The sequence below is a fragment of the Erpetoichthys calabaricus genome, chromosome 16 (genome assembly GCF_900747795.2).
Source record: "Erpetoichthys calabaricus chromosome 16, fErpCal1.3, whole genome shotgun sequence".
NCBI lineage: Eukaryota > Metazoa > Chordata > Cladistia > Polypteriformes > Polypteridae > Erpetoichthys > Erpetoichthys calabaricus.
In genome coordinates, this window is record NC_041409.2 from 65,117,873 (window position 1) to 65,142,748 (window position 24,876).

The 24,876-nt window shown below is 37.7% G+C and overlaps 1 protein-coding gene across 1 annotated transcript in view; it reads right to left on the reverse strand.

The window, feature by feature from the left end:
* LOC114666327 (latent-transforming growth factor beta-binding protein 2-like) overlaps positions 1 to 24,876 on the reverse strand; it is a 418,209-nt gene that overhangs the window by 166,000 nt on the left and 227,333 nt on the right. The window contains exons 5-8 of the mRNA XM_051919743.1: positions 20,981 to 21,157; positions 14,554 to 14,760; positions 11,774 to 12,078; positions 9,920 to 10,022 (exon numbers count right to left, since the gene is read on the reverse strand). Of these exons, the coding sequence (XP_051775703.1) occupies positions 9,920 to 10,022; positions 11,774 to 12,078; positions 14,554 to 14,760; positions 20,981 to 21,157 (792 nt within the window). The remainder of the gene's footprint in view (positions 1 to 9,919; positions 10,023 to 11,773; positions 12,079 to 14,553; positions 14,761 to 20,980; positions 21,158 to 24,876) is intronic.

Genomic DNA, 24,876 nt, shown 5'->3' on the forward strand with positions numbered 1-24,876 from the left:
CAGTTATAAACTGCACCTTATCTGCAATTCAGTTTTAAATACACAGAAAAAAGAAACATCTTGGTGAGCAATGTTTAAACTGAAATCAGAATTTTTGCATATTAATGTGTGTATTGGAAAGAAATGATTTGCAGTACTGTAAAAGAGATGAAGAGCCATTATCACCCCACACAGCAGCCCCAGAGTAACTGTCAAGTCAAGGAAACCTTTGTGTCCAGCAGGTGTGGGTTTAAGTCTCAGAGGGAGTATCATGAACCCTTATCAATCACACAGTTTATTAATACTTTTAATAATGTAATCCATACTATGAAACTAGTACAATATTCTGAGCAGGTGGTGCAATGGTAGTGTTGCTGCCACGCAGTAAGGAGACCATGAATTTACATTCTGGATCCTCCCAGCATGGAGAGCACCTTAAGTAGTGAGAAAAGTGCTATATAAATGTAAGGAGTTATTTTTATTATTACGTTTACAGTAATTAAGAAGACGGTCTGTGATGTCACATTCAACAAAATAAAATTTGTGTGCAATGTAAATCTGTGCTTTTAGATTATCTGTCCATCTGTTGTGTTACTGCCAGGGGTTTTTCACTGTCTTGTATTTATGTTAGGTTTTATTGTAGTTTTTGTTAACTTTGATTGTTATTGTTTTTCTTGTTTTTAATGTTATTCCTTTCAGATTTGTGTATTATATCTCTTTAAATTAGCTCATGATAGAAAGTACTCTATTACAGGCTATTGCTTATTTCACTGTGGTTGTTATGGGCGGGTCCTTGGAGGTTGCAACCTTAGTACTGTGATGAAACAGATGTATATCTATATATATAATTCACTAAGCCGCCGACAAGCAGCCACCTATGGAAAGCACGCCGGAAGGGGCGTGGATTCACTAAACTGCCGACAAGTAAGACGCCAATGGCGCACGCAGGAAGGAGCCACGCCCACCAACTCTTAGACCATTGGATACGACGAAAACTCGCAGAGCCACGCCCACCAACTCGGAAAACATGCCGTCATTTCTGTTTGTCTGTGCCACGGTCCACATGCAGCTCTGAGCCACATTGACTTTTCATTAGTCAACCTCAGTGGAACCTTGGTTCACACAGAGGCAGCGCCAGAGAGAGACAGAGGCACACACACAGGCAGAGCGAGAGAGAGAGCCGCGCACACACACAGGCAGCGCCAGAGAGAGACAGAGGCACACACAGGCAGCCCAAGAGAGACAGCTGAGCACACACCCAGGCAGAGCGAGAGAGAGAGCCACGCACACACAGAGGCAGCACCAGAGAGAGACAGAGCCACACACACAGGCAGCGAGAGAGAGAGAGCCGCGCACACACACAGGCAGCGCCAGAGAGAGACAGAGGCACACACAGGCAGCCCGAGAGAGAGAGAGCCGCGCACACACACAGGCAGCGCCAGAGAGAGACAGAGGCACACACATAGGCAGCGCGAGAGAGAGAGCCACGCACACACAGAAGCAGCACCAGAGAGAGACAGAGCCACACACACAGGCAGCGCGAGAGAGAGAGCCGCGCACACACACAGGCAGCGCCAGAGAGAGACAGAGGCACACACAGGCAGCCCGAGAGAGAGAGCCGCGCACACACACAGGCAGCGCCAGAGAGAGACAGAGGCACACACACAGGCAGCGCGAGAGAGAGAGACAGAGGCACACACACAGGCAGCGCGAGAGAGAGAGTCGCGCAATCCTTTAAAACTGAGGTTAAAACACAATGAAGCAAGCAGTCTTTAAAAACCAATAAGCCCTGTGCCTCTTTTTCATTAGCGTCTCACCTGCTTCACCGATGCAGACCCTGCAACGGTCGAGACGCTCTCTCACCAGCTGACTTTCTCTGTGCCTGACTCCACTACTGTCAGTCGCCTGATTAAAAATGGCCTTTTGAAGGGGAGCTATGGACCCGCTATACCACAGGAATACATTGCCTTCGAGCCTGCTCTTGCTCACTCTAACGTACCGGCTTTCTCTCTCTCCTCACTCGCTCGCACACTGCACAGGGGAGAAATGCCTGCAGCACGACTCCACCCGGAAACCGTTTCAGCCACACTTCCAAGCCAATCGCTACGCTGTGAGTGCGATGATTATTTATTTAAAAATGGCTTTTTGAAGGGGAGCTGTGGACCCGCTATACCACAGGATCACCTGTGACATTGCCTTCACATTGTTTTCCTTTTATTTATGATCCCATCGAGCAGATCAGACACCCAGGCAAACAACACTGAATAATCAATAGCTGCAACCACTTTGCCCGCCCCAACTCCTCACCTGAGTCGGTTTCGTCTGTGTTCAGCAGTGTTTCCCAAACTCGGTCCTGGTGAACCCCTGTGGATGCAGGGTTTTGTTCCAACCAGACTCCTAATCATTAATGCCGGTGAAACTCATCAGGGATAAGTCGGTTTTTCAAATGCAGCCGTGTAGCAGATTAGTCTAGCAGGATGTAATAATCCAAGATGAATGCGCGCCCCCGCGCTGAGTGAAAAGCCAATGTATATTGAGTCTAGAAAACATGATCAGCAAGTCTTTGATAGGCTGCAACAAAATGATGAAAGAACGGGTGCATTTTTTTCTCACAAGCTGGGTGGGTGGGTGTTAGTTAGTTAATTAGTTACTCGAAGGATTTCAAGATTTAATATGCACAAGCGGTAACACTGCAAAAGCAGCCCAAACCAGAAAAGACGGCTGGCAAAAAGTGGCCGACAAATTAAATGCATGTGCATTGTACTTACTGAAACGGATTTTGCAAATGTTCATTTTTTCCCTCTGCTTAAAAAACATTAAACAAGCGGCCTGATTATGCGGCATATACTACGCCGCGGGTTGGTATGCAGCATGTAAAACAGTTTGTCGTGGATAATTTGCCTTTTACTTTAACACGAAGACAATTTCCTGTTAGATTTGCCTTTGCGATGACAATTAATAAGGCACAGGGCCAAACTTTCAAAAAGATGTGCATGTATCTGCCAAAACCAGTTTTTAGTCACGGACAGTTGTATGTTGCTCTCTCCAGAGTTCCATCTTTTCATTCACTTACTGGTATGCCTGCAGGAATACGTGCAGCGAGCGAGCGACACACACACACATACAGGTGCGCGCGAGAGAGAGAGAGCGCTGGACGCATAAGAAGAAGAATACTGCATTACATTGATATACCGGTGTTTTCAGTATTCAAAGCGCTATCCACACAGGGAGAAACCTGCAAAGCAGCAACACTACCACTGCGCTACAAGGCAGTTAAAGAATGCACTGGGCTCGATTTTGTTTTCACTTCTGTTTACAGCAATTGGATCATAGCGTGCATTATTGCAATGTTACTTTTCTTGGTTGCTTATTACATTACAGATGTATCACATGTTAATTTTTTTTCCCTGTGCTTAAAAGACATTAAAAAAGTGTTTCTCAACTGTGACTCCGGAACAACTCAGTACGCAAGCTATATTAAGCGTCAACAACGAAGACTCGCTACACCTTAATGAACAAGTGCTGAAACTTATCCCTACCAACGAAGTAACTTTCACCAGCGTGGCCTCCATCGTCACAGACGATCCCGCTTTCAGTCACGGACAATTGTATGTTGCTCTCTCCAGAGGTCCATCTTTTCATTCACTCACAGTGGTATCCACAAACCCACCCCATTTGGACAACTGTGTCGTTCAGGAAGTGTTCACCCATCAATACATAATTATGCAGCGTATGCTACGCCGCTGGTTGGCTAGTATATATATATATCAGTATATATATTTATCCGTGCAGGGGATTAAACAAAAAAAACAACAAACAATTCTATCATTTGCTAAAAATCTTTGTGCTTTGTTTGTTTGTGTATTGACCTTTTGTTCACATCTTTCACTTTGCCCAGTGTGGATTGGTGGTGTCCTGGAATTGGAAACCCTGCAGATTTTGGGTTTTTTTTCCTTCAGCTTATTTGTAGCTTTTTTTTTTTGTTGTTCTCCTGGCCATCTGACCTTATCATTGCACTCATTTTTAGAGACTTTCAATATGATGTTAAATATAAGGACTCTACTTTTCTACTAAATATATTTATCTATGTAAGCTCATATTGATTTATTTTTTTATTTCTTCTTAAATATTAGTTTTACCTAATTTAACTTCTTTTGTTTTCTTGTAACTATTTCTTTGACATCTTATAAAGCACTTTGAGCTACACCCCACGAATGAAAAACACTACAAAAATAAAGACATGTTGTTGAAATGTTTCTTGCCCTTCTTTTTGATCTTGATGCACAGTTTTCTTTGATCCCCTGGCTTTGACCTGTTTTGATTTCACGTCCTTCACCTGGTTACTCCAAATCTTGTTTTTTTTTGTTTTTATTGATTTTGTTCTTAGATTATTGCTTTTGGTTTGTGGATTGGACCTATTTGCCTCAGATTGCCTTTTTAGGTAAATCTTTTTTTGGATTTTCCAACATTTTTGCTTAATTGCTCTATTTTTGTTAAACAAAATTCTCAATTTAGAAAGATTCATTGTTGCCCTATTTTTTTACAAGTCAGAGGTTTAACTTTTTCTACTTTGTTGGACATTTTGAAGATATTTGTAATATTTTGAACTGTCTGAAGTTTGGCGGTAGCAGTTTGGGGACTGGCTGCCTTGGGGTAAACTTCTTCAGGACATGCTAGTGAAGGACATGGCCCGCTTTTATGGCTTATTTTGGAGGTCATCCATTCATTATTAAAAATGTTTAATCAATTTTAGTTTGTAAGAACTGCTTGGCATCCTGTCTACAATATGATTTATTGGGTTAACATACTGTGCTCAAAGTGTACATTACTTCATAGCTGCATACACACAGACTAGTTGAAAAAGTGGTAGTGAATTTTATAAAAAGTTATACAAACGTTTTCTGCTTCTAAAAGCAGCATTTAAAAATAATCAAAGGGAGAAAAGAGATGTATTCTAAAAATTAATGTTTGGCTATTAGATATGTACATTGTTTAGCTATTTCAGTGCTCCTGTGTACCATGAAGTGATAACTAAATAAGGTACTAAGTGCAGTTTTTAGGAGACAGCTTTACGTTTGTCTATAATTAAAAGAAGAAATATGACCAATCAATCTATACATATTAATAAAAGGCAAAGCCCTCACTGACTCACTGACTGACTGACTGACTCACTCATCACTAATTCTCGAACTTCCCGTGTAGGTGGAAGGCTGAAATTTGGCAGGCTCATTCCTTACAGCTTATTTACAAAAGTTAGGCAGGTTTCATTTCGAAATTCTACGCGTAATGGTCATAACTGGAACATATTTTTTGTCCATATACTGTAATGGAGGAGGCGGAGTCACGTATCGCGTCATCACGCCTCCTACGTAATCACGTGAACTAAAAACAAGGAAGAGATTTACAGCACGAGTCAAACGCGGGAACGAAGGTAAATGACGTTAATTTTTGACTGTCTTTTAATACTGTGTAAGCATACATATTAACACATGTGCAATTAAACGTGTGCATTTACGGGGTGATTTCTCAGGCTTAAAAGCTCGCCTTTTATCAAACGCGGGAACAAAGGTAACTGACGTTGTTCACTGTCTTTTAATACTGTGTAACCATACATATTAACACAAGTGCAATTAAACGTGTGCATTTACGGGGTGATTTCTCAGGCTTAAAAGCTCGCCTTTTACTAAAAAGGTAAATGCAAAACTATTTTCAATCATTCTATGATCTGCTTCTCACAACTGAAGGCACCGTGGCTGATGTTACGTCACTTGCTGTCCAACCATAAGCTTTACCTGGTAGGTAACCGGACACTCACTTCACTCCCTTTTGGGAATCGAACCTCTGAGGTTTTCTTTTGTTCTTAATTAAAATTTAAAAGCAATACTTCACCGCTGCTAAGCCCCTCTAGCGCTGACATCCGAGGTTCGATTACCGTAAGCAAGTGCAGTGAGTGTGTAATTACATTCACGGCATTCGTAGTCTGATTCACAATCTGATTGTATGGGTGGTTACCTACCAGGTAACGCTTATACTTGGCCACCAAGTCAGGTCGAAGTGATCACTCGAGTAAAGGCAGCTTCACAAAAAAACTGATCCTTAACAAACTGTTATTAGTATATTTTCCCTCAATTTAAAAACGTTTTATTTTCTTCTTAATAAAAATTTAAAAGCGGTACTTCGCCGGTGCGAAGCGCCTGGATTTGACCGACTGACACATACAGACATATTCATGAGTGCAGGTACTTCGGAAAGAAAGCACCGTGTAAACCTAAAGTTTAAATTAACTTCATAGACCTACAAAAGGTTGCCATTCATTTGTGGCAAGATTGCTTTTCTTCTGTACAACTATACGTTGCATTCTCAAGAGTGTGCTTGCACGGCTTCAGAGATATATATATATATATATATATATATATATATATATATATATATATATATATATATATATATATATGTATGTCTATATATAAATATGTAAGCTTATAAGTACTGCCTTACTTCTCTTTAAGAAAAGAAGATGCAATGATACTTGATTTAAATGATTCCATGTCTTCCTGGGTTTGCGTAGCTTATTGTCAATATCTTTACACCTGTTTTTAACACTTATTTACTGAAACGGGCTTTCACGAAAAAAGTTAGGGCTTTGCTACAGGATACACCCTCCACAAGTTAAGCAAGTAAAAATAAAATATATATTTCTGTTTTATTTAAACCTTTTAAGTTCGTATGCATAGCCCCATTTGGCTGTTTAATTTTTTTTTTTCTTTCTTCAGTAATATTTAATCTCCTTAAAGAAAAAGAACATATCCATTTTACTTTTTTTGTATCTCTGTAGTAATATTTTAGTGTAAAAGAATAACCAGTATTTAAACCTTTTATGTTACTTTATACATTTATTTTACACGATGTTGAAAAATTAATAAGAAAGCTACATATTTTGGCAGCTGCTGCTTTCATTTTCAATGAAATGAAAAAAGCTCTCCAAGAGAAAACGTCAATGAAGAAGAAACAGTTTGCACTATTTAAAAATCAGAAACCCTCATTTATAAAAGTTTGCTGCAGATGACTTAACTGAAACTAAATGAATAGTTCCTATGTGTATAATACATATTTATCTATTTTACTTATGCCTTTATTCCACCAACTTACAACATCTGAGGTACAATTTGTTACATTACTTTTGTTTTTTGCAGCACAGGCAGGTGAAGTGACTTCCTCAGGGTCACACAGTGGTGTCAGTACCACGATTTGAACTGACAAGCTCCGGGTTTACTGAAATATTACTGAACAAAGAAAAAAAACGAAAACGGGCAAATACGGCTATGCATACAGATGTCCATCCGTCCATTATCCAACCTGCTATATCCTAAATACAGGAGCCAATAAGTAGATATGTATATATAGATAGATATGTATGTAGATAGATATGTATATATAGATAGATATGTATATAGATAGATATGTATATATAGATAGATATGTATGTAGATAGATATGTATATATAGATAGATATGTATGTATATATATATATGTATATATAGATAGATATGTATGTATGTAGATATACAAATATGTATATGTATATATGTGTATATATATGTAGATATACAAATATGTATATGTATATATGTGTATATATATGTAGATATACAAATATGTATATGTATATATGTGTATATATATGTAGATATACAAATATGTATATGTACAGTATGTGTGTGTGTGTATGTATGTGTATATATATGTTGATATATGTATATATATGTGGATGTGTATATGTATATATATATGTACAGTATATATGTATATATGTTTATGTATATATATGTTTACATAACCTCTTTAACACACTACTTCTCCGCTGCGAAGCGCGGGTATTTTGCTAGTATGTAGATATGTGTATATGTAGATATGTATATATATGTATATGTATATATATGTTTATGTGTGTGTGTTGTGTGTATTATATATATAAAAGACAGCAACACTCATAACAATGACAACACAATTACATTGACAATCATGTTACGTTATTTTTAAAATGTTTCCTTTTTTTTTTTTCATAACCTCTTTAACACACTACTTCTCCGCTGCGAAGCGCGGGTATTTTGCTAGTTTGAAATAAAGGAGACAATTCATCCATCCATCCATCCATTTTCCAACCCGCTGAATCCAAACACAGGGTCACGGGGGTCTGCTGGAGCCAATCCCAGCCAACACAGGGCACAAGGCAGGGACCAATCCCGGGCAGGGTGCCAACCCACCGCAGGACACACACAAACACACCCACACACCAGGGCCAATTTAGAATCGCCAATCCACGTAACCTGCATGTCTTTGGAATGTGGGAGGAAACCCATGCAGACACGGGGAGAACATGCAAACTCCACACAGGGAGGACCCGGGAATTGAACCAAGGTCCCCAGATCTCCCAACTGCGAGGCAGCAGCGCTACCCACTGCGCCACCGTGTCGCCCGGAGACAATTCAATCACATGCAAAAAAATATGAAATCATAATTATACAGAAAACCCGTGCAACAGTCTCCTAGTGTATCAGTGCAGTCTCCTAGTGTAGTCTTCTCAGAATTAGGGTGGGTGTTCTGAGTACAGGTGTTACCATCAGAGAATAATTTTGCGTTTCCATGTCTCCACCTACAATGACCACTAATACCTGCCCTCACTAAACTCATTTTCTCCTTCACACTGTTTTACTTCTCACACTTTGGCAAAACCAGGTTGGCCCGTTTTTTTCTTTTTTTCAAAAATGAACAAAATGTAATCATTTACAAGAATGCACCCAGAGCTTTATTCTATATGTTTAACGGAAATATCTAATGAGAAACAGAAAGAAAAAGAGAAACATCAAAAGGATTTGTATCATTGTATAGTCCACCGCTCACTGTAATTAAAAAGTGATAACAACTCCATGAACCTTGACTGAGATAGAAAAACAAAAGCCAGATGGTCACCTAAAAATGAGTTCACTTAGTTCTCATTATGAAGAAAGAAAGATACATGAAAGTCCCTCAGTTAATAAAAAATAAAACCATCTAACATGATGAACCATTATTTTAAAATGTATTGATCATTGCTGGGGAATATTTTCGTTTGGGTTTGGTAGAGATAACATGAATCATTAAACAGGAAACACATGAAGAAAAAATACAAAATAAATCATAATACTGATCAGCGATTGCTCTTGGTCAATATTAAAAGTAAATCAGTAAAAGTAAAAGTAAGTACAAAATTAAAAGTAAATCAATTGTGTACACTGTTGTAAGAAATCAACTTTCTAATTTAATATGTCTATATCTGCTCTGGAGCAATGAATTTTAGATTTTTTAATTTTACATTTGAGGTATAAATATAGACATTTTCTCCCCAGTAAGATGTTATGTTATTATTACTTTCATCATTTTTCTCTTATAAAGTTTGTTATTCCCAATTGACTATTAAAGCACTCAGAAATACTGAATGTATCATAATTTTTGTAAGTCACTTTTGGTAAATGTGTATGCCAAACAAAGAAACATAATTCAGAACTGTAGTACAGAAATATGGAAAAAAGGAATGTAACTAAGTTATGAGCCTTCCACAAAGAGTCTACTCTGAATATACTCAGACATTTTGATTCAAAATTGAAAAGTGTGCTTATAATATTGTAAAATATCACATTACTGTTTAAGTTCAGATAATTGTTTGATATTTGTAGCTATAATTACTTAATGGTACCTAAAATGAATTCAGCATATAAAACATGATCTCAAAAATATGACTTAATATTTCTGGAAACACGATGAATACAATTACATCATGGTTTAGTTTAAGTGCTTTGTTATTAAGTACAAAAGACGTGTTCCCTGAGGAGCAGAAGATCACATTTTAAAATGTCTAGAAAAGTGTTATTAAGCCTAGTAGTCACTGTTTACATTTCACACCTGGTTTGGGAGGACACTCCGTACACTTGTTCAATCCCCAGGATTTTCCAATACTGCCACAGCAATCATCCTGCTTAGTCAGACCAGGAAGAGGTTTACCACACTACAATGCAAAAAAAATGCAGTTAATATATAACCTTTGGACAAGCTTTTTCTCAAGTACATTTTAAAAAGGTACTAAAAATATACAAAGGCTCATACTGTGCCATCAACCCAGCAACTATTTACTGGCTGTGAAGTGCCCAGATTTGAACAGCAGGACTCTGGGAAGTTCCAAGACTTGTTTATTCTGAGGAAATAATGTCTAAAATTTCATAAGATTAGGTACTGTTCATTCACATTTGTCACCCTTAAATTTTAGATATGCAATCTTACACAACTTGCACCCTTACCTCTAGGTGACTGAACACCTGTACTATAAATTATGTTTTGTTATAAATCATGAACACAGAATTAGAAGCATGTAAACACAAATTCCAACTTCACTTCTTAGATCTATCTACTACTGCAATAAAGAAAATATATCCCTTTAGAACATGTTATTTACTTTTAAATGAGAAACACGTGCACTGGAGAAGGCATAAAAATATGGATAGTTTAGACTTCTGTTTACCCCTTCCATGTATCCATAATTGAACCTGATTAATCTAGCTCAGCGTCCTGGGGACCTTAAGTATAAACTCTTAAAGATCTAACACCAGTCAAATGTACAGGGTAGGAAAAGAACAAAACACTGAAGTTGAACACCAACTTCTTCAAAAACTGGAAAAGTAGATGAACGCAGAAAATCTTTTTGTTCTCATAGTAATTATTACGCCCATTTATCTATTATTACAGAGTACAGTATATGAAGTGTCTATAGCCATGTTGCTGCCTCCTTTGTTTCCTATACTCATGCTGCATATTCTCTTAATAACAGTGTTTCAAGTAACAGAATTTCATGTCTGGCTAACTCTTAATGTTTCTGAACAAGGTCACACCCCTGTGTTCAACACTGCCTTCACTTAAAGTGTCAAAACACCCAATTAGAGAGTAGCAGGAGATAATTGCTCTTGCATGAGTAACTGCAAACATATTACAGGGATTTGTGAGTTCACAAAAAAGAAACTTGGAACACATTCAGATACAGCATGTAGTGTAACAAAAAAGTAGACCCGGAACCAGCTAGGTACAGTAGGACATGAGATAAAGATATAGAAACCTCGAAAAATATTAAAATGATCTTACACCATCTTAATGCTAATCATGTGACATTAAAGCCAAAGGGCTTTTACCCTACAATCATTACTACACTGACATTATGTTGTAAGACACAAAGAAAGTTCCACTACAAGATAAGTTTTCCCTTCCTGCTCCTCGCTCCATCATATTCTTCATAATATTCTTATTCATTACAAACCTAACCATGCAGTATCAGCCAAATAATTGCTACTGCCATGTAGGTTCTGGGCAGCTTGGTGGCACAGTGGTAGTGCTGTTCCCTTGCAGTAAGAGGACCAGGGTTCACGTCCTGGGTGCTTTCTTTCATGGAGTTTGCATGTTCTCCCCGTGTCTGTGTGGGTTCACTCTGGGTGCTCTGGTCTCCTCTCACTGTCATGCAGAATAAGTGAACTGGCGATGATGAATTGGCCCTAGTGTGTTTTTTTGTGTGTATGTGTTTGCCGTGCAATGAACTGGCACCCTATTCCTGCACCCTGTGCTAGCTGGGATAGCCATCCCGACAACCTGGCATGAATCAAGTGGGTTAGAAAATGACATGATATGTAGATTCTGTAATAATACAAATAAACAGCTTTCTGTCACATTCTTGATAATTACTATTGAAAAAATTTTATTTTTTATTAAACCACTCACCTGGCCATCAACAGTTTCTTGAAAACATCTCCCAACATAGCTATTGAGCCTGTTCTGCTGCCTTGAAGAACCACCTCCATTTCCAATGACGCTGTTGCCATTAATGGAGTTGTTTTCTGTTCCTTGTTGTGCTCCTTTGGATAACTGAGTCCTCTGCTGCACAGAATGAATCAACTGCACTCCTTCAAGGCTATTTTGGTCTGTCCTTGGAGGCTCTGGTTTTACCCTGGCTACTTGGTGGATCTGCACTTTAGTTTCCGGTGGGTGGTGTATGTGTACATTTACCAAGGATGGATGCACAGAAGCTGTGAAAATAAATTTTTGCTTGTTGAGCTTCCTTTAAAACAGTATAAGCTGTTCAGACACAAAGATAGTTTAAAAGAAATGCTCTCAAAATGTTAACTAGTGAGTTGAATGGAATTAATTCATAATTACAGTAGACTATGTTTGGTCGGTAATGTCTGCAGACAAATAATTTAAAGAACCATAAACTCCTTGCACAAACAGGATCACTGTTATTTAAACTTGGTTGCCTAAAGAATGCCAACTTGTTGGGCAAAATTAAAAACAAATAACAAACTAACAAATATTACTCTTAATCAGGTTATCTAAGTCAATCTAACATTGAGAAAGGAAAGCAGTTTACAACCTTGGGAAATGTCATACAGCTTTGAAAAACATGGAACATTGTTTATGATTACAGTAAGACTCACAGAATTTCTAGATGGACAAAGCAAATGAAAACTGTTATTTTTTTAAATTATCTTTGGCCATGCAACAGGACCCCAATATGAGTGATCTGTGCCTTGCTGATCAATTATAGAGACATTCTACAGCGATCCATACAACAATTTAGTGAATGACTTACATGACTTACAAATACACACTTTCAAAAAACATGCTTATAAATAACCATTTGATTTTCTGTAATTTCAACAATATAAAAATTCCTAAGAATTTTTTGTATTTTTCAGACTGCAGTCACTCAAAAACAAAAACAAAACTGCAGGGATGTCGTAGCACCAACAAGCACAGAGCTCATTCTATCAGTTCAGCCTGCACAAGTGAGTCTAACTGGACTACCTTTCAAAAATAAATAGATGCATCCACTAAAGTTCATTTCAAATTGAAAAATGATCAGTATTAGTGTTATTTGAAGGAGTGGAAGAATATTTACCCTTTTATGTTTTCAAAAAAAATTCTAAAAAATGTAAACATCTTAGCATGTGACTTTTTAAAACCTCTAATTATAACTTAAAAAAACATAACCTTATGTGGAAAAGCTCAAATAATTTAGATAAGCAAACAAATCTTTATAAAAGGTGGTTTAGGAATAAACAAAACCCTGAAGGGTAAAGAAGAAAGGTGTTGAAAGTGTCTTTCATTCAGAAGCTGAAGGCAACACAAAGGAGTTATTTATAGAGTACAGCTGTGAGAAAAAGTTTTTAAACACTTACTGTATATACGGTATATAATCAGCGTTAAATCAAAAACACAAAATCCACTGAAATACTTCCACTACTACAGAGTATACTGAAAACAGTTCTGCAATTTTATTATATTAATACAAAGCATGCAAGCCTATAAAAAAAAGTACTGGTTGCCATATGGATGCCAATGTTTTTTAAGGAGACAAGTCTAAAATGTTCTTCAGAGCTTTCTCATTGATCAGGTGACTTTGAAAAGGGGGTATTGTTTCAGCTGGACCAGACCAGCCACTCACTGATGAGATAAAAAATAAATGGCAACACTGAACACAAAGCTGTCAGGGACCCCATAACTTTTTAGACAGGCCTCGAGTATCTGCAGCTTTATGTTGTATACTGAACATCATTTATTCTTAGTCTACATTTAGTTCTGTTTGGTGGTTAAACTACAAATTTCACAATACAGCAAATTTTATGAGTAGATTTCATTTGTCTCTCAAAGTGACAAGATAGCTGCCACTGAGGAACCAATGAAATTGAAAAAAAATGCACTATTTTACATTCATATTTACTAAATATGATTTTTGTATTTATAAGAATTACAGTACTTATGAATGCTTTGAAATCACTTTGTCTGGCACCTCCTAACTCAAGAGAACAACAAAACATATGATATACCAATCAACTCGTCTATGCAAGATGTTGAACTTTTTGAGGTTCCCCCCTATTTCTGGGCCTCTACACCCAAAAAAACTCATTTTAGGCAATATTTTGTGCATCAAATTACACCCTAATGATAGAGTAAATCAATTCGTGTCTTCAGCAACATAATTAGGACTTGAACTTGTGAATGCCACATCAACTATTCCCATGGGTTTATCCTGCTTTTCACAAAACTTTGAAAAATTGGGGATCAGTAATAAGGGCATGTGAAGTCCATTTTAAGCAATTTCAAGGTTGTTGATTACAAATATACTAAAATTCTTGATATTTTATTCTTTACCGGTGGTCCTAGCCCTCTAAGAGCCACTCCCAGAAGGTTAACATTGACAATTTTCAAGAAAAGGCATGTGGAGTGTCATTTCAGACTATTTCAATGTCAGTGATTACAAATATATTATACTTGATTTTGATCCTTTACCGGGGATCAAGCTCCCTTTGAAACTCTATCAGAGGATAAAAAATAACAAATTTATATTACAATTTAGAATATTTTGGATTTAAACACTTTAATTGAATCAATTACTTCACAGAAATAATATCTCTGTGTCTATAAAGGTTTCATTCAAAAATTATTATTGTTATATTTTACTAAAAACATAGATAGATGAGAGAAAAACTGAACACATCTACCTAGTTGATTTGAAAGTGGTAATGTAAACATGGAGTGAGAAAAGGATGTATTCTGAGTAGGCCGGTTGCTTTCCTTTCTTAGTGCTAGTTGTTTGTCAGGACGAAGAGCTGGAAGGTGACAGAACTTCCCTGTGGAGTTAGATGGACACCAGCAGTGGTCTCTTCCGATACAGCGTCCACCATTCATACAAGGAATCTGGCAGAAGTCTGAAATAAAATGTTAATATGGTCATTAGTCATTGAGGAAGAAAGTATATATTCTTTGTTTTCCTACACACCAAAACTAATTTACTTGATTTATACATATTCACATTTGGCGACTTCCTGATCTGACAACTAATGAGCACCAATAAATGACAGGAAAATTGGAAGCAATTAATGTTGATCAAATCATTTCCTCAATGCTCATTTATCCTGTTTCACTGAACCTACACCTTTATTTAAGTGAAATCTGAGTCTTTGACAATGATTTTAAGAAGGTCCCATTTTGTTCCTTTGGGCTAAAGTTCCACTTACAATTTTCATATCAGTGTATTAGATAACACAAGAAGCCCAAGGCTACCATAAACTTCAATCTCTAAGAAATCTTTTTTTTAAAGGAAGAATTTCAAAACCTTAATAAAGATAAAATAAAACAAATTTAATTAAAGACTTGGTGTTAGCTGAAAGTAAGCTTGTATTCCCTGGCTAGCTAATAAAGAAGGGGTCCACTTAAAATGATGAAAATATAGTAAGCTTGTCAATTAAAAACTTACAAAATAAACAAGCAGACAGGAAGAGTTGCTGCATGTTTAGAGCTAAGTAGATTTTTTTTACTCATCACTTTGAATAATGTGAAACAAGTGCTTTCATTCTGATAATTTAAACTAAAAATGACTCCATGATTTAAAGTGTAACTAAACAAAAATTAATCCAATGAATCACAAGAGTTCTAACGAATGATCATATGAAACATATCAACAGCGGTGATGTTTAGTCTAAACAGCAACTCCAAACTTGTGCTCAATCCAGCAGACTGTGGCTCTTACCACAAGTACTTTATTTAATGCAATTTCCCAACATTTCCAAAACAATTTACTGTAAAACATACTTAAAAATAGACACATGATCAAAACATGTATTCTACAAACAGAAACAGGTGTTGTTTTGCATTTGAACTGTGCTAAAATTAATGCCAAAATTAAAAGTGAACACACAACAGATGCATAAATGATTAAATAAGTGTTAAAAGTTAAAATATAAACTTTAAAACAAAATAATACAAGTTGACATATACATATTTTGTTAAATCAGATATTACAAAACAAAAACAATGATAGTCTAACAAATACAGAACTTTTCATTAATGAAGCATTATATTTTTTAGGCCTTGCAGATGTAAACTTGCATTCTTACAACAACTTTCATAATATAAATCTTCCTTAGGTGGTCCTTAATATGAAAAAACAATGCTTTTAATAATACAATTATATTATAAATATGTCTCTAGAGCCATTGCCTCGTGTTTTCCCTGCACTGAAGATCTGCACAATTCCAATATTAAAAATATCACAAAAGTTAAATGTGGCAGGCAAGCCTTTAGTTATAAGTTGCAACAAGGTTAAAAAAGTCACCTAGCAAATGTAAAGGATGCTTTATCTGACTCCACATTTTAAAACCAGCTCATGGGTTACCACTTTTTTGCAGACTATTCTGACTGCAACACATGGTGCAATATTGATTTGTTGCATATTATAATTTTTTTGTTCTGTCTTGAAGGAATAAATTCCTTATTTGGCCCAGCGACTAATCTGTCCTAGGGTAGCTAAGTGACGGGTGACTTTGCATTTTTTCAGCTGGACCAGACCAACCGCTCACTAATGACATAAAAATAAATGGCAACACAGAAAACAAAGCTGTCAGGGACCCCATAACTTGTTAGACAGGCCTTAAGTATCTGCAGCTCTATGCTGTGGGCTGAACTTCATTTACTCTTAATCTAGATTTATTTCTGCATGATTGTTAAACTCTATATTTTACAATACAGCAAATTTTTATGAGAATGTTTCATTTGTGTCTCAAAGTGATAACATAGCCGGCACTGAGGAATCAAAAAACATTAAAGTATGTTCTTTCATTTCATTTTACTAACTGCCATGTGAGCTTCATGAGTCACATTTTTATGAATATATAATTATAATATAATGGAGATGAGGAAGTGATGGGTAGGTATGGTGTCAAGGAGAGGAATGAAGAAGGTCAGAGGATAGTGGATTTTGCCAAAAGGATGGACATGGCTGTGGTGAATACATATTTTAAGAAGAGGGAGGAACATAGGGTTACGTACAAGAGTGGAGGAAGATGCACACAGGTAGATTACATCCTATGCAGAAGAGTTGATCTGAAGGAGATTGAAGACTGCAAAGTGGTGGCAGGGGAAAGTGTAGTTAAGCAGCATAGGATGGTGGTCTGTAGGATGACGATAGAGATCAAGAAGAGGAAGAGAGTGAGGGCAGAGCCAAGGATCAAATAGTGGAAATTGAAAAAGGAAGACTGAGTTTAGGGAGGAGGCAAGACAGGCACTGGGTGGCAGTGAAGAGTTACCAGACAGCTGGGAAACTACAGCAGATGTAGTAAGTGTGACAGCAAGAAGGGTGCTTGGCGTGACATCTGGAAAGAGGAAGGAGGAAAAGGAAACCTGATGGTGGAATGAGGAAATACAGGAGAGTGTACAGAGGAAGAGGATGGCAAAGAAGAAGTGCGATAGTCAGAGAGATGCAGAAAGTAGACAAGAGTACAAGGAGATAAGGTGCAAGGTGAAGAGAGAGGTGGCGAAGGCTACAGAAAAGGCATATGATGAGTTGTATGAGAGGTTGGACACTAAGGAGGGAGAAAAGGACCTGTATCGATTGGCTAGACAGAGGAAGCGAGCTGGGAAAGATGTGCAGCAGGTTAGGGTGATAAAGGATAAAGATGGAAACGTACTCACAAGCGAGGAGGGTGTGTTGAGCAGATGGTAAGAGTACTTTGAGAGGCTGATGAATGAACAGAATGAGAGAGAGAAGAGGTTGGATGATGAGGAGATAGTGAATCTGGAAGTGCAACAGATTAGCAAGGAGGAAGTAAGGACAGTTATGAAGATGAAAAATTGAAAGGCCGTTGGTCCAGATGGAAGCATGGAGGTGTTTAGGAGAGATGGCAGTGGAGTTTTTAACCACATTGTTTAATGGAATCTTGGAAAGTGAGAAAATGCCTGAGGAGTGGAGAAGAAGTGTACTGGTGCCGATATTTAAGAATAAGGTGGATGTGCAGGACTGCACTAACTACAGGGGAATAAAATTGATGAGCCACAGCATTAAGTTATGGGAAAGAGTAGTGGAAGCTAGGTTAAGAAGTGAGGTGATGATTAGTGAGAAGCAGTATGGTTTCAGGCCAAGAAAGAGCACCACAGATGCAATGTTTGCTCTGAGAATGTTGATGGAGAAGTTTAGAGAAGGCCAGAAGGAGTTGCATTGCGTCTTTGTGGACCTGGAGAAAGCATATGACAGGGTGCCTCGAGAGGAGCTGTGGTATTGTATGAGGAAGTCGGGAATGGCAGAGAAGTACGTAAGAGTTGTACAGGATATGTACGAGGGAAGTGTGACAGTGGTGAGGTGTGCGGTAGGAGTGACGGATGCATTCAAGTTGGAGATGGGATTACATCAGGGATCAGCTCTGAGCCCTTTCTTATTTGCAATGGTGATGGACAGGTTGACAGACGAGATTAGACAGGAGTCCCCGTGGACTATGATGTTTGCTGATGACACTGATCTGTAGCAATAGTAGGGAGCAGGTTGAGGAGACCCTGGAGAGGTGGAGATATGCTCTAGAGAGGAGAGGAATGAAGGTCAGTAGGAAAAAGACAGAATACATGTGTATAAATGAGAGGGAGGTCAGTGGAATGGTGAGGATGCAGGGAGTAGAGTTGGTGAAGGTGGATGAGTTTAAATATTTGGGATCAACAGTACAGAGTAATGGGGATTGTGGAAGAGAGGTGAAAAAGAGAGTGCAGGCAGGGTGGAATGGGTAAGGAAGAGTGTCAGGAGTAATTTACGACAGACACGGGTATCAGCAAGAGTGAAAGGGAAGGTCTACAGGATGGTAGCGAGACCAGCTATGTTATATGGGTTGGAGACAGTGGCACTGACCAGAAAGCAGGAGACAGACCTGGAGGTAGCAGAGTTAAAGATGCTAAGATTTGCGCTGGGTGTGACAAGGACGGATAGGATTAGAAATGAGGACATTAGAGGGTCAGCTCAAGTTGGACAGTTGGGAGACAAAGTCAGAGAGGCGAGATTGTGTTGGTTTGGACATGTGCAGAGGAGAGATGCTGGGTATATTGGGAGAAGGGTGCTAAGGATAGAGCTGCCAGGGAAGAGGGAAAGAGGAAGGCCTAAGCAAAGATTTATGGATGTGGTGAGAGAGGACATGCAGGTGATGGGTGTAACAGAACAAGATGCAGAGGACAGAAAGATATAGAAGAAGATGATCCGCTGTGGCAACTCCTAACGGGAGCAGCCGAAAGAAGAAGAAGATATAATTCTTTTAATTCTTTTAACTAGCAAACTATTAAATTTACAATCAAACATGGCAGTCCAAAAGAAGTATTATACCTTGTTCAACTGGGAAAAAGAACATCACTCTCACTGGTATATTTTCTTTGATTTTGCAACAATTAAATAAAACTACATTTTCTCAGGGCTTCTCAAATAACATAAGTATTGGCATAAACACGATTGCCTTAACCTGTCTTGAGTTAATCAGAAACAGTCTGTGTTAGATGAAACACCAGAGGCTCGATTGCAAAATGATGCTTATTCAGGTAAGACATACTCTGCTAAGTCTCGATGTGATAAACGTGCTTCATGGAATGCCTCCTAGATTAAGCCATGCAGACTTGTTTATATATGTTTACAGTGGTGATGTCACACATCACAAGATCAATGTCATATGACCAAAAAGTGCAGATAAAGCCACAACAAAGATGGCCACCAAGATTAAAAATTTATGTCACCAGCATGATATTTCCTTCACAATAATAAAAATAAGCAATAACACCAAGATACAAATTTATAATTATGTATAAAATTGATAAAGAACTCAAACATAATGTGATCCAAAACAAAAGGACAGAAGTCTCAACAGGCTACAGTAAAATCTAACTGCTGGGCACCCTTCTTACATTACGAAGCAAAGTAGTTTATGATATATGATGTTTTGGTTTGTTTGCTTGAAATACTTATCCGGTTTCATAGCTTTCTAAGGGAAGGTAAAATATTTTTACTTGTCATAACACAAATAAGTTTAAAATAAAAAGGAGTATATTTTCACTTTTTCACAATTGCTTTAAAATAAATAAGAGTACATTTTCACCTCATCTTATTTTATGAAAAATTTCTTACATATTAATTTATTATGACATCAATATAAAGGAGCATGATTCACTGATAAAGAGTTGGTACCAATCTAATCTGAGCTAAGAAAAAAATCTGGAGTCTTGAAGAGAATATAAATCCTCTGATCCTGTGGTAAATAATAAGTATTTAAACTCATGGAGTTTCAAGATAACTGCAATATATTCCAGAAATAAAAATTTGAGCACCTATTGCTTGTCTCTGACATCCTATAAATCCTGTACTTTGTAATGACACACAAGACTAATAATTCAGAACTGAAAGCCACTGTTGTTGAGGTGACTATGATAACTAAAAAACCTGCTTGACAAAACATTTTTATTTCAAAGGATATTAATTAAACCAAAAGACTTTCCACTGAAGCACAGAAGGATGCAACTCTTAATTAAATTAAGTTTTATAACAAGCATAAATAAAACTCAGGACCAAATATTATATACAGTGGGAAAAGACTTGGGGAATCCATGTTTTTCTCATGGAAAAGTGTATGTGGCCGGCTCCGGGGTGGGAAATAAAACAAAATATTTATTTTTTTTAATGTCTGAATGGACAAACATTGGGCAAAGTTTGCAAAAAAAGTTTGCGCACTTCATTTTGAAATGTAAACAAGTTCTTAATTAGAACATTTGCTATATCTTTTTTATATGAAAAATGTTCCCTCTGGCTAACAGAAATATTACATTTTTAAATGCATGTCATGTATTTCTGTTAGTTTTTAATAAGAAATTACAACTAATTAAATAAAAAATAATTCAAAATTGGGGAAGATGCTGGTTAATTTTCTGTAATTGCTCATTACTTTTGCCAATATGAATCAAGTGACAACATAACCACTATACAAATTGTCTAAAAATGATTTTAATCACTGTAAAAAACATTCCAATGTTTTCCTTCACCAGTTTCTTGCTTTTGCACTTGCTTTTCTTTTGGAAACCTGCTACAATATTTGCTGGACACTTAAACACAAACAAGACTTGTTTTAAAATTCTACTTACATAGGCGAAAGCCTGATTTGGAGTCTTGATTTTGACTTTGGCTATTTTCACTGTAAACAGTTGTGGTATCGCCCTTTTCACAGTTGTTGTAGCAATGTCCATTATTGCAGACTTGCTTGCAGATCATGGGGGTGAAAACAATCTTTATTCGGTCAATGCCAGCTGTCAGGTTGGACCCTAGAACAAAGGCGAATATGAGAAACAAAGGCCAATATTCAAGGACTGTTCTCCTCTGGAACTCTATAATGCAGCAGGATGACAAGATGAAGTACTCCATGCGGGGTTCTAATTCATAACATGACAGGCTGCATGCTGTTGTCAAGCAGAATAAAAAAATAGAACTAAAACAAAACTAAAGTGCTACTACTTAGCTAGTTTAGGTATTCCTATGTTGGTTTTGACCCCTGAATATAAGATGGACTGAAATACCCACTTACCTACTTTAAAGTACCACCCAGAATACACCTCTCTTCCTCCCACCTGAGACCCTTGACCTGTGCCCAAAAGCCCAGGCAAACCCGTGAATTTTAACCTTATTTGGACATCAGATCTCTAGACAACTTAGGCCGGTCTCCCCACTTACTGAGGACATTAAGAAATCAAACAGAAAGAAGTACTTCTAAAAATCCTATTATATATATATATATATATATATATATATATATATATATATATATATATATATATATATATATATATATATATATACAAATACAACATAAAAATGGTTTGCTTACCTAAAGTCTTACAGTAGCTAGCAAGCCTGCTTGTAGACAACTTCACATTGTTGAGTCAGGGGAAGTTGGACTGTCTGATTTTAACAGTACAAACCTCTTTTATAAGTTCAAATAAAGTTAAAACATCTACTAGATGATTAATTGCCAGTTACAAAAAAGGACCTGCTAGAGCAACATTACCCAGCAGTATAAAAAGAACTGAACTTTTACAAAAAAATGTTTTGTCAATCAATTAGGAATAGCAGAGAACAGATAAAAAATGGGACTTTCAGCATCCAGAGAAACAGAAGTCTCCTGACCAAACTAAACTTAGAAACACAAACTAAATGCCTGTAAAATGTAACCTTGAAAATTTAAAGTTTGACAATTTTTGTTGGCAGGTCACTTTGAACATTTAGCTTTTAAAGTGACAGTCATCAGGGAAAAGTGATTTTTAAAACACTAAGATGCAATTAGTCTGTTAGGAACTTACTTAATATTTATTTGTAACAATCAAGGCTGCTAGCCAGTATCGTGCTATTAAATCAATATACTGGGCCTAAAACTACCACCACTGAGAACACCATTTAACTTGCTTGAAGACAGCAACAGCTTTTGCTTTAATTCCACGTCTTACTGGTCTGCTCCTGTTTGCCCATTGTGGTTGCCCAAAGCAACCCCCCCCCCCTCCCCCCCCCCCCCCCCACAACACACACACACCTTCCTCTCTCTTTCTATTTCTCTCTCTGTCTCATACAGTATGTAACACTTCATCAATGTCAGTCTCTTCAGTCCAGCTGAGACTGGTCACTGAGCATGCCTTTCTTCTAAACTTACTTTGATGTTAGTCTGGAGAGTGCACGTCTAGTCAAGGCATGCCATGCCAATAGTGATGCGCGCATGAGTGCTGACGGGCTGCTGCTATTAATCGATTTTCATGACTATTGGTTGCTGGATTAAATTTTGGAGTTTGGAATGCCTGTCTAGAAATATTGGATTTGAATCTTAGTATTTTTCACATAAATACCCTTGACTACAGACTACAGTGGTCTGCTGTTAGATCTCAGTTTAGCAAGGTGATCCTTGGTCCCAAACACCTTGAGTACCACTGTTCTAGACAACCACAATTTAAGGATCCTTAGAGGCAATCCACAATATCACTTTTTGATTTAGGAACAATCCCAAAAGTCCAATAGCGTTCTGTCATTCTATTACTGCATGTCTCTTACTACAGAGCTCACAGAGAAGTAACTTCTTGAGTACTTTCTAACTATATATAGCCTTCTGCTTGACAATGTCCTTCCTTTCAAACTGGCATTATGACAAGTGTCATAAGGGCAGACATACTTTTTTATGGCATTTCCGAGTGCCTATCCCTGTCCTATTCCACCTATTCATTGTATGGCATTCCAGTGTGCACTAGGCAGCCCACCAGACATGGTTACATCAGTGCCTGAGCATGCAAAACAGGCTTTTTAATATGTTCTGTTTCTTCAGGGCAGGGACGTCCCGCAGAACTTCACAGCAACTCTAATTCATGAATTTATTTTAAGAGAGAATGGGCACACAACTGGAATCCTAGAAAACAAACACCATAAAAAGAGGCTGCTACTCTTGAAAGAGAAAAGAAAACTCCTGGCCACAGTTAAAGCAACCAACTTACTTTCTGTGCCATGTCACATATTACCCTCAAATTTAAATTACAATGAGGTGTTTATTTTGGCAGCTAAAATGATCGTAGACCTGAATTTGTGCTTTACGGGGCTTACAATGGAAACAGCACATGTAGAAGTAACTAGATTACAATTATAATGCATCTACGAAGGTGTGTTATATAGACTATATGGACAAAAGTATTGGGATGCCTGACCATTACACTAACAGGGACTTTAATGACATTGCATTCAAATACATAGACTTTAATATGGAGTTGGTCCCCCTATTATAGCTTCAACTCTTCTTGGAAGGCTTTTCACAAGATTTTGGAATGTTTCTGTAGGAACTGGTACCCATTCATTCAGTAAAGCATTCATGAGTTCAGGAAGAGATGTTGGACTGGCTCACAATCACTGTTCCACTTCATCCCAAAGGAGTTCGATGGGACTGAGGTCAGGGCTTTGTGCAGGCCAGCCATGTTCTTCCACACCGAACTTATCCAACCATGTCTTTATAGATTTTGCTTTGTGCACTGAGGCACAGTCATGCTGGAATAGAAAAGGGTCTTGCCCAAACTGTTTCCACAAAGGTGGAAACATAGCCTTGTCCAAAATGTCTTGGTATGCTGAAGCATTAAGATTCCTCTTCACTGGAAGTAAGGGGCCTACACCCAACCCTGAAAAATAACCCATCTGACTGCCAAAAAGAGAAATGTGATTTGTCTCTCCATGGAACACATTTCAGCTGCTCAAAAGTTCAGTGGTGATGTGCTTTACACCACTCCATCTGACACGTGGCATTGGACTTGGTGATGTGACACTTGCGTGCAGCTGCTCGGCCATGGAAACCCATTCCATGAAGCCAGCGGAAGTTTGGAATTCTTTAGCTATGGAATAAGCAGAGCATTGGTGACTTTTACGCACCATGCACCTTAGCAGTCATTGACCCCGCACTGTGACTTTACGTGGTTTTCTGCTTTGTGGCTGAGTTGCTGTTGTTGCTAAACGCTTCCACTTTCCAATAAATCCACTTACAGTTGACCATAGAATATCCAACAAGGACGAAAATTCATGAACCGTCTTACTGCAAAGGTGGCATCCAATCACAGTATCATGCCTGAAGCCGCTGAGCTCTTCAGAACGATACATTTTTTTTCACAAATGTTTGCAAATGGAAACTGCATGGCTAGGTGTTTGATTTTTGACACCTGTGGTAATAGGTCTGAATTCAATAATTAAGTGGTGTGTCCCAATACGTTTGCCCATATAGTGTAATATCGATCCCCAATTAACTGTATGTGTCAGCTATAAAAGAGGGCTAGAAATTAGCATTTGTGAATTTTCTAAGCAACAGAGTTCCAAATAGCTGCCAAAACTGCAGAAGTCACAAATACTTCAACTTAATGCATATATCAAAGTCTCAAAAATAATGATAGCAGCTGTTACACATGGCCAAAGTGCACTAGCAAAGAGAAACACAGGTCACCACAAGGACCTTCATAAGACAGTTGCAAATTATCACAAA